The 10,592-nt window shown below is 32.1% G+C and overlaps 2 protein-coding genes across 3 annotated transcripts; one reads left to right on the top strand and one right to left on the bottom strand.

The window, feature by feature from the left end:
* Positions 1–7: 7 nt before the first annotated feature.
* LOC146538761 (PEST proteolytic signal-containing nuclear protein-like) lies at positions 8–1,791 on the bottom strand. Its single transcript, XM_085185683.1, has 4 exons — positions 1,616–1,791; positions 1,337–1,495; positions 852–1,092; positions 8–256 (listed from the first exon to the last, which is right to left on the bottom strand). The coding sequence occupies exons 1-4, from the start codon at positions 1,641–1,643 to the stop codon at positions 97–99; spliced, it is 588 nt and encodes a 195-aa protein (XP_085041809.1). The 5' UTR covers positions 1,644–1,791; the 3' UTR covers positions 8–96.
* A 2,700-nt stretch (positions 1,792–4,491) lies between these two features.
* On the top strand, positions 4,492–10,553 carry LOC146538760 (mitochondrial tRNA methylthiotransferase CDK5RAP1). 2 transcript variants are annotated; one of them, XM_085186133.1, is made up of 7 exons: positions 4,492–5,145; positions 6,016–6,166; positions 7,118–7,332; positions 7,705–7,835; positions 8,464–8,620; positions 9,223–9,350; positions 9,785–10,553. In XM_085186133.1, exons 1-7 carry the CDS (start codon positions 4,623–4,625, stop codon positions 10,178–10,180), a joined length of 1,701 nt encoding a protein of 566 aa, XP_085042259.1. In that variant the 5' UTR covers positions 4,492–4,622; the 3' UTR covers positions 10,181–10,553. The 2 variants fall into 2 exon arrangements, with proteins under 2 accessions (XP_085042259.1, XP_085042260.1); XM_085186134.1 differs by having other exon boundaries at positions 5,035–5,170.
* Positions 10,554–10,592: the final 39 nt, after the last annotated feature.

Here is a 10,592-nt window from a genome sequence, read left to right as displayed (position 1 = left end):
ACTACTGTAGTGATGAAAATGATTTAATGTTTTAAATTTCAATATATTATAAAACAATTTGAAGACTACACAATATAAAATGTATGTGAATGCTAATTATGGCCCTATCTTGTAAATAGTTTGCGGGAATTTCGAAGTTGGTTTGTCTGCCGTTTCTAATGCTTGTTTCAAATTTTTTTCAAACACTTTCTTCGCATCACAGAATCCTTGTTTGGTTTTACCAAAGGAGTTAGGCCCAGCCGATGTAGGGGTTTCTCTGTTAAAAAAAATATACATTAATTATATAAACAACCTTGTGATATTATGGTGTATCTAAATGTATATTATGTAGTAGTTATTTTTATTATATATTCATTTTCCAATCTGATCTTTTCTTAGACAGTAACATTAAGTTGCACAAAGTACATAATTTTTTGACCCATTGCTGTCCATGATACTGCATCATAATAATTATAGAACCCCTTCTAATCTAACATAATATTAATATCAGAAAGTTGGTTCAAATGCTTTTACAACAAGCTTAACCCATTCACTGTCAAGGACGAATATACTCGTTCTTGTATAGCCAAAAACAAGTATACTCATCTTTGGTTTTCTGCTCCTAAATGATTATGTATGGTTATACATGTGCTCTTACCAAGAAATAACAGGGTTTTGGTAAACAAAAGTAGCACTCAAAATATAAATGGCAACATGACTTCATATAATTTAGGCTTAGCAGCGAATGGGTTAAATGATCTTTTACTTCAATAAAAATTTTAAAATAAAAAAAAAAATATTGTGCAATAAAAAATTTTAATTTAATTATTTCCATGTTTATTAATAATACTTAAGAATAACGCTTTATTTACCTGCCAATATTCCTCATTCTCATTCGAGCCTCTGCTGGCATCTCCTCAGGTTCCTCATCATCATCAGTACTAAACACCGAAGCGACTGTTGGCTTCGGTGCTGTTGTAGGCTTTGATCCAAGTGTCATCTTAATTGGAGCTTTAGGTTTTTGAAAACCAATGGATATTTTACTAATGCGAGGAGGTGGAGGGGGCACTGGCACTTCTTCAACCTTTTCATAGACTGATGAATCTTTTCTACCTAAAAGAATATTATTTTAATTATACTTTATATGAAAGTGATCACTATCTTTAATGAAATATATATTATTGAAGGTATTTATCAAAGCAACACTACTCAAAACAATGTTTTTTTTTTATATTCATGTTTGTGCGCTTGTCATCAATTTACATTCCACACAGAGTTGCAGGCTTACCTAGTTAATAATAAAACATGTAAATGGGAGATATCTTAAAATAATAACAATCAGTAATTATATACTCACCTTCGTATTCCAAATCTCTGTTCCGACTATAACTAGCTTTTAAATTGTCCCCGTATCCAGGTGACCGATGTCGTCTGGGAGACCTCGATCGGGACCGCGTCTGCCTGCCCTCTTTCTCTTTGTACTTCCTATAATCATCACGCGAAGATCGAGACGACCCTGCCAATGCGAAAACACTGGCAAAGATAAATAAAAATATATAAATTACAGAAAATATATATTTTATCGAGTGCCATTGTTTTGATTATGAAAAATATATTTGTCAATTTATTCGAATACCTTTGTGTTCCCTGTGGCGTTCACTCATGGTGTTTTTGATAATATTTAATAGTTATTAAATGGATAATCAGTAATATCATACACCAATTATCATTTTCTGCTACGCAACTCGTAATTAATGAAAAGATGAAAAGTCATTCCGCCATCTTTGATCTTTGAGAATTGAGAATGAGAACACAGAGTACATATTATACCTTCTATGTCATATTTGAAATCGTTTTGATTGTTATTATTATTGAACAAGATGTTTTTTATAAGAATATATATTTCCAACTTAATGTAAGATTTTTTCAAGATCTTGTAAGATTTTTTATATATTGTAATTATACCTCAACTTTAGAAAAGATTGTTAGCTGCACCAAAAATTAATTCAGCTGAGCGAAATAAAGCTCTCTGATGGCCAGTTATAGTCTGGCAAATATGTTATTGATAATGGGAAGCACGCGCGGTAAATTGCGCAGTATACGTATGCGCAGAGAACGTTCAAACAGTGTTACCCTGTTATGTTGTTTTACCTCACGCTTAGCAAATTACATTTAACTATACACTTAGGAGACTTCCGTGCTACAAATGTCAACTGTCAAATATAGTACTGCAATGTGTCAATGTCACTGTCAATGTCAAAATGCCCGCTCTTTTCATTTTGTTATTAAGTTACTAATTTAAGCGGGAAGACATATTTGGCCCTCACATACTTGAGGTTACACGTGTTGTAGTCGATGTGATTTGTTACTAGGTTGTTAATAGATAATTATTAGCAAGTTATAAAGTAATTTTAATGTTTTAATTAATAAATATTGTGAATTGGTTAAAAGAGCTGCTATAATTAACACTGAGTAAATACCTATATGTGTTTTCGAATGTTGATGGTGTTTTATATAAGTTTCTAGTTATTTAAACTTCAGTTTACAGTTATTTTGATTTTTAATAAATAAGATTGTATTTGCAACATTAGTGTTGTGTAGTTTTCTTTTGATATTTCACTTCTGAAACCTAATTATACGATAATTAAAATATCTGATCATGTTTATGTTGTAGTAAATTATACAAAACGAAAATTTTATGAGGATATCTAAATATCGCAAAATAATCAGCTGTTTCATACATTGTTGTCAAGAATAAAATCAAGACTAGCCCGAAAAGTATAATAACATTTTTGAGTCAATAAATAATTAATCAATTCTAAGCTTCTGCTTATATAACTAATGGCACATGATATTTACGTATATGTGTATATACTATATACACACTTATGTACAACATAAACATTCAGTGTGCATAATACAAGCTTATAAACTATGCAATATGAATAAAGAAATATCTGGCAATATTTAAACTTCTTAAAGATTATATAAAAGAAAATAATATTGGGTAAATTATTTCAATAAATTTTGAGGTACAAAAAATGAGAGTGCGGTATCACTTTGCCATAGTTTGCCATTTGCGTCAGTGTGAGCGCTACGTCCTTACAGGAAATTCGCACCCACACATCTTTAAAGGTACAATCGAGCTCACACTATATTGTTCAAACAAGAATATAATTAATTGTAAACAAAAATGCCTTTTACCGTTTTGATTATTTGCTTTATTATTTGTCAATTTTTATTTTTTACTTTCTTGCATGCATTAATTAACGTTTTAAATAAAACGGTAATCAAATTTTGATTTAATTTGGAGATATAATTTATTAACATAATTTATTTGTTAAGACCTCTATTTCCATTATTAAAAAAAATTTTGACTTACCCATAAGTTGATTTTGCATATTGCCTAACGCCAAAATCTTGTATTTGTTTGCATGTTTTATATATTAAATTTACTTTTTAAATTTTACTTTGTTTATTGAATTTGGATTGAGAAGATTTATATGTGGCCTCATTATAATTAATTCAGTTTTTTATTTAATTTTTCAATTTACCATATCTTCATTTTGCATGTTGCTTTGGTGTTTTTTACTAATTTTTATAATATTACTAGATAAATATGCTTTCGCCTTTCCGTATATATGATGCTATCATATGATATTATATTCATATTTCATAGTAATGAACTGATAGCGTTGCACTCGACTGTACCGTAGCCCGGTCACACCCCGCAACGATTCCCCGCGAGCCCTTACGGGGAATCGGTCCGGCGTGAGCGGGTGTCTATGTGCAGACATCAAAATACGCTTTCTGCGCAATTTGCCGCGCGTGCTTCCCATTATCAATAACATGTTTGCCAGACTATATCAACTTGATCACACTTAGTAATGTTGTTGCTTGTTATCAAAACCTACCAACATTTTGAAATTTAAGGAGTTATGACTTATGAGACTCGAGAGTTCTACTTAGTAAATTTTAAGCAAAAGACAGTGCATTCTCCGCTCTTTTTATAATAATTAGTTAATTACCTAGTGTATTTAAGTGTACTGTACTACAAAAATTAAAATATTAAATATTCCACAATAGTCCTCGAACCCCCCTACGCTACTAAGGCCTCAAGAAAAATTTAAGTAATTTAATATTAACATACAAAAAGAGAGGCCAATCGTGGCGCAGGGGAACAAATGGGTGAGTTGCGGTTACCCCCACTAAAGGTAATGAAATATTTATTTCAATTTATATTTTCATTTCTCCGCTCTGTCGCGGTATCGCGGCAAAACGTGGCGTTGAGTTCCGCCACTCAACAAGCAATGCTTCCATAATTAGGTGGAAAGTCGGGAACGCAGTCTTAATACTAGGTTCCTTCTGCCCACCAATAGTCACCGTACCGTATTGATGATACTGATACTGATTTTTATTGTTGTTTTATTCTCTAGTTATGGCGTTCCAAGCGTGCCAGTTCAGCACTAATCACTTCGCCAATGTCACGTTGAATGGAAATTGGAAAACACACAAATGTCATTTTTATTTATGTGATATGTCACTGTCATAAATTTTTAAAGGTTATGTTGGATTTCATAATTTTTTATATTTAAAACTAGTTTATAAAATATAGTGATTTTAGTCCATAAAATAGTGTAAATATGTTATTCCTGCGAACTGGGAATCGTTTTTTCTCAACACAAAAATGTCGATGCAAATCTAATGTAGCACTAAGTACTATGAAAAATAAAATAAAACAAGGCCCAGGACTTAAAGATTTTATATTGGAATCATCTGGAGTTAGCGAAGTTATCACACATAAGCCTCATATACCTTATTTATCAGAAAATATCGAAAATGATTATAAACGAAAAATTTATTTTGATGTGTACGGTTGCCAAATGAATTTAAGTGATACTGAGATTGTATGGTCTATTTTGAAAAGTGAGGGTTTTCAAAAAACAGAAATAGAAGAAGAAGCTGATATTTTTCTCGTAATGACCTGTGCTATTCGAGAAGGCGCTGAAAATAAAATATGGCATAGGTTAGACCATTTACGAGGCTTTAAGAATCGGCGGGCCGGATCAAAAAATCGACATAGACCAGTTAAAATTGGTATTCTTGGTTGTATGGCAGAGAGATTAAAAGAGAAATTGATAGAGAAAGAAAGAGCTGTTGATGTTGGTTTGTACATACCTCATATGTTATAGTTAGTAGTTTAAATATATATTATATTTTAATTATAGAAAAATATATAAATAGTGAATTTGGTCCATAAATGTTTTAATAATAATGTTAATAAAATGTTACTTAATTTTTTTTCTATAAATCCAACTACTTTCTTGTGTTTAACTGGAGCATTATTATTAAATCACATTTTAATATCTTTAAAATATATAGAATAAAAATTTTATAATTAAAAAGTAAAAAGGTTCTCAATTTGAAAACACAACCAATAAAAACACTTATTATAAAGCTGAAGGGATTGTTTGGTTTAACACTTTAGTCTTAGGAACTACTGATTTGAATTGATAAATAGTTTTTGTGTTTGATTGTCTATATGTTGAAGAAGGCTACAGGTTTTATTATATCAAGTTTTGTCATTTCAATATAAATTGTTTATATCCATGGTCACTTAGAATGTCTTTGTGTGTTTCATACACAACTGTTAATTATTTCCATTGAATATGTCACAGGGCCAAGTCATAAGTAAAAGCTTATCTATAATTAACAAGGCCAGACGTGGTGCAGGGACACAAAGTGTGACTGTAAAAACGACTGTTTGTGGGTACAATCCCCACTTGATGAGAGGATATTTATTTAAATATATAATTTCATTTTTTTTCTCTGGTGTCGAGGCAAAGCATGGTGTTGAATTCTGCCACTCAATACGCAATGCCTCCAGAATTCGGCAGTAAGTGGGGAACGCAGTGTCTTAACACTAGGTTCCCTTTGCCTACCCTGATGTGTGTGCAATACAGCATGAAGCTCATTTAAGTTAATTTGATTTATTTATAATAAAGCATATTAACATATTTAATTTATTGCTTCCAGTGGCTGGACCAGACAGCTACAGAGATTTACCAAGGCTCCTAGCTTTGACAGAGAGTGGACAAACAGCGGTTAATGTACTCCTGTCGTTGGATGAGACTTATGCTGATGTAGTACCTGTTAGATTAAATAAAAATTCTGTATCTGCTTTTATGTAAGTATGTATGTAAGTAATATGTAGTTGAAGCTTATAATAATAATATAACATACACTGAAAAGTTAGCAAAATATAAAGAGTTAACAATAGATATAAAAATAGCAATGGCAAGTAAAGAATATTAAAATGGTTCCAATAGTTATTTCATCCACATGTGTTATACCAACATTTTATCATGAAAGTCTTCAGATACAATACATACATTTTTACAATTACATCCACTCACCTAAGTTCAAATTTAGAAAGCTGCCATGTTTAGTAGGCCGAAATTTTTTATTCATTGCTACATAGAAGTACAGTGTGTCACTATTAATTGCTTGGCTCAAAGTCCACATTAATAAGTTTTAACCACAAATTTGTTCAAATTTAATAATTTCAGTTTAAGCCTTTATTTCTGATAATCTAACAATTTTGGATTCATTATATTTTGTCACTATCAAATTGGGACATAGGTCTCTCCCAGCTCTTTCCACCTAGTCTTATTATTACCTACAGTGCACCTCCAGGTAAGTTCTGCATGATTTCTGATTTCATGTTCCTATATTCTGATTTGCCAACCCTCTCTTTCCCTGTCTCAAGAATTCTAAATTAAACAAAAAAATGCGATTTTATTTTTTAATTTTATCATATAACATGAAATTGCATTGTCATAGTTGTTCATTTTGCAGAAGAATGGAGTGTCTTAAGGTTCTAGTCAAAAAAACAATAAAAAAGTATCTAAGTGTTAAAGGGACTGCTGTGGATTTGATTTCCACTTGGTAGATTATATAATGTTTCCATTTTATCATTCTGGTAAGAAGACAAAGGGGGGGATTGAGTTCCTCAGCTCAACACGCAATCTTGGCTACAGAATGGAGTGTCCTAAACTAGGTTCCCTCTACATACCCTGCTAGAGCTTAGTATTTTCAATAATTTTATATACTATTGCATAGTTATTTACCCCTATAGTTCAATAATGCGAGGCTGTGACAACATGTGTACATATTGTATAGTGCCTTTCACTAGAGGCAAAGAGAGATCTCGTCCAATATCCTCGATAGTGGATGAGGTAAGGCATCTCTCTGAGAATGGAGTGAAAGAGGTCACCTTGTTGGGCCAGAATGTGAATAGTTATAGAGATGTCAGTGAAAGGACAGAGAAATTTGACACTCATATGTCAGAAGGTATGTTTCTGTGTAGATTTTATTTAATGGGTGTGTGCTTAGATTCTAATAAGAGAACTTTTTTTTCATTTCTTCTAGTGTCTTAATTAGAAATATTTACAGTTTAGTCATGAAGTATGCATTGCTACTAATTTCCGCTGACTAAAGAATATTAGAGAATAAATATTAAATTTATACAGTCATCATGTTGCGGTGGGACATCTTCTGTTTGTAAACAGAATGGTTGTCAGTTTGAATCCCATTTGAGGGAATGATTTTTTTTTATCTCTTTGCATGTAATACTACTCATCTATGTTTAAGCAGTTTTGTTTTTTTCTAAATAATTTGTAATAATAGAAAATGATGTTGTTTTTTTTATTAAATCAATTACAGGTTTTAAAACAGTTTATAAGACTAAAAAAGGTGGTCTAAGGTTTGCTGATCTGTTAGACAAGGTGTCCTCAGTAGATTCCGAAATGAGAATAAGATTCACCGCTGCACATCCAAAGGATTTTCCAGATGAGGTAATTATTTATAACTTTTTTTACTAATCTACTTTTTTAATTTAATTTTCTTTTTGGTACTTTATAAAAATTTATCAAATAAGCTTCAGCTGTATCCTCCACTCACTCACTCACTCTATACTCCACTTTCCGCCGGTTTCTGGAGGCAATCTGTGTTAGTGGCGCAACGCAACGCCGCGCTCTGCCTCGACACCAGAGTGAAGAAAAAATAAATTTAAATAAATATTTCATTTTCTCGAGGGGATTGAACCCACAACCAGTCGCGTTTACAGTCACGCTTCGTGCCCCTGCGCCACGACTTTATTAGTAGTATAGTATTTTTTTTTAAGTACTACAAAGAACAGCGTTATTAGTGTGTTTATTTTCTACGTTATTGTAATACGAAAGATTGTCGGTTATATTAGGTTCCCTCTGCCTACTCCATATGTGCGAGTCACATCTGAAAAAAAAATCAGATTTCTATTCTAATATTACTCACTGGTATTGCAATTAGTGTCAGAGGGTTCAAACTTATAAAAAGTTGCTTCACTTAAGAACACGCACAAGTAGCTCGTAAGATAAGAGCATTCAACCAAACTCTTAAGTTTTAAAATATAACTTTAAATTTCTATTTGAATATCATTCACAGGTATTACAATTAGTATCGGAGAGGCCCAACATATGCAAGTTGCTTCACTTACCAGCGCAGAGCGGGTCCAGCACGGTGTTGGAGCGCATGCGCCGCGGACACTCCAGAGAGGCCTACTTGGAGTTGGTGCGGCGCGTGCGGCGTTTAGTTCCGGGAGGTGGGTAGTGGGACCAGATACTGTCGCCGATACGTGTCAGTGCCATAGAAATTATAAATTTATGTTTGTGTGCTTACATAATCAACAGTAAAGGAAGAATCTGCATAATTTTGAATCTAGTTGTGCTGCAATCGCTTGATTCAATATATCTGTTAATTTATTAGCAGACTTTTAAAAAGGAAATTAACAAAATGTTTCGTCAAGCCACTAAATGTGTTAAAACAGAATTGGCAGCGCCATGTGGGTCGCTTTGCATTTTATTTTCCGTTGGTATCTTATTATAACGTTAGTAAAGGTTTCTTAACACAGCACCTAATAGGTACTTCCAAAAAAAAAACCTCTTTTTTATAGCATCATTAAAATCTTGGAATCTTGACATGTTTATGAAATTGTTGCAATGAAAATGTTTTTCTTTTATTATTCAATATAAATAAAAGTAAGTTTCTGATAGAACCCCTACATTCCACTGACCGATACAATGTTAGAGATACAATTTAATTGTGACTAGAGATACAATTTAATTGTGACTATAATCATTGCTTTTAAACCATTTTATGTTTATAATTGTTTTATGTTTATATTTATTATAGTGTTTGTTTTAGTTGGTCTTTCCACGGATATTATTTGTGGTTTTTGCGGAGAAACTGACGAAGAATTTGAAGAAACCATGTCTTTGATGGAATTAGTTGAATACAACGTGGCTTTTATATTCCCTTATAGTATGAGAGAGGTGAGTGATAGTTTAATTGCATTTGATTTTTTTACGTTACCAGAGCGAAGAAATGAAAATATTTAATTTTCTCAAGTGGGAATTGAACCAACAATCTGTCGCGTTTACAGTCCATGCTTGTGCCCATGCACCACAAGTGGCCTTATTGATAATTGTTAATTAGTATTTTGTACCTGAACTAATTGTTTCTATATTTTAGAATATGAACTCTCAGGCTAGATTTTCAGATATAGACTGTGAATTTGAAATAAGTGTGGCGCAATAGGATTATAACTTTCACTCAGGGCAATGATTATAAATTTATTTATTTTATTTATCAGGCGATATTAGTAGAAAGGAGTGTCTTAATACTTGTTTCTATTTGTTTACCCTACTTATTTAAGGCTTAGAAAAGTCGTGAAAGTCAAAATAAACTATATAATATTTCTTTACAGAAAACAACAGCACACCGTCGCTACAAGGACGACGTTCCAGAACAAATAAAAAAAGAAAGACACTCTCGTCTCATACAACTATACAGAGAAAAATGTCAACAACTGAATGATAAAGAAATGGGCAAATTACATTTAGTTCTAGTCGAGAGTGTTATTGAAAAAACAAATCAAATATTGGGCAGAAATGAATTTTATATTAAAGTTTTATTTAATGAACGGGAAATCGATTTCAATGGTGAGAAAAGACAAGTGAAGCCGGGTGATTATGTTAGTGTTAGAATTGTCAATGCTAAAAGTTCTGTTTTGTATGGAAATGCGGTTTCTTTTACTAGTCTCAGGGAGTTTTATAAGGATTTTGGTTGGGCGGAAAGGGGTATGTTGAAAATGTTACCATAAAAAACACCCTAGCAACGGTTCGCGCTGTTTAACATACGGCAAAATTAAGGTAATGGATATATAAGTTTACATTGAGTACAAATCGAAGCTACAAGTCGTCTCGAATCTGCTATATGTGGGGAAATCTTCACTTTAATTTGTTAATATTTTTTTACCAGGGTAGGCAGAGGGAACCTAGAGATAAGACAGTCCGTTCCCATTTCAACACTTACTGTTGACCCAAAACCTTTCGCTTTTACAATCACTACCTATTATTGACTGCTATTTTTTTGTTTTTGAATCGGGATACTGTATTTAATTAAATGTTAATTATGTCTTAAGCTAGTATATAACATTATAATAAATTATAAAATAAAAAATGTCTAAGATTTTCTTTTGTTGTTGTTTAACATCCCTCTTTCTTAATTTATAA

The sequence above is a fragment of the Heliconius melpomene genome, chromosome 5 (assembly GCF_056956725.1).
Source record: "Heliconius melpomene rosina isolate 202511_hmr_F chromosome 5, ASM5695672v1, whole genome shotgun sequence".
In the NCBI taxonomy this organism is placed as follows: Eukaryota; Metazoa; Arthropoda; class Insecta; order Lepidoptera; family Nymphalidae; genus Heliconius; species Heliconius melpomene.
Note: the sequence above shows the minus strand (reverse complement) of the source record. Positions and strands in the feature narration are given on the sequence as shown.

Bases quoted from the DNA above. Each gene is read 5' to 3' on its own strand.
- LOC146538761 (XM_085185683.1), bottom strand. From the start codon at position 1,643: ATGAGTGAACGCCACAGGGAACACAAAG. The intron at 1,093-1,336 runs GTGAGTATATAA...ATATTCTTTTAG, and splicing joins CAGAGATTTGGAATACGAAG to GTAGAAAAGATTCATCAGTC. The intron at 257-851 runs GTAAATAAAGCG...TTTTTTTAACAG, and splicing joins AGAATGAGGAATATTGGCAG to AGAAACCCCTACATCGGCTG.
- LOC146538760 (XM_085186133.1), top strand. From the start codon at position 4,623: ATGTTATTCCTGCGAACTGGGAATCGTTTTTTCTCAACACAAAAATGT. The intron at 7,333-7,704 runs GTATGTTTCTGT...AATCAATTACAG, and splicing joins TGACACTCATATGTCAGAAG to GTTTTAAAACAGTTTATAAG. The intron at 8,621-9,222 runs GTGGGTAGTGGG...TGTTTGTTTTAG, and splicing joins GCGGCGTTTAGTTCCGGGAG to TTGGTCTTTCCACGGATATT.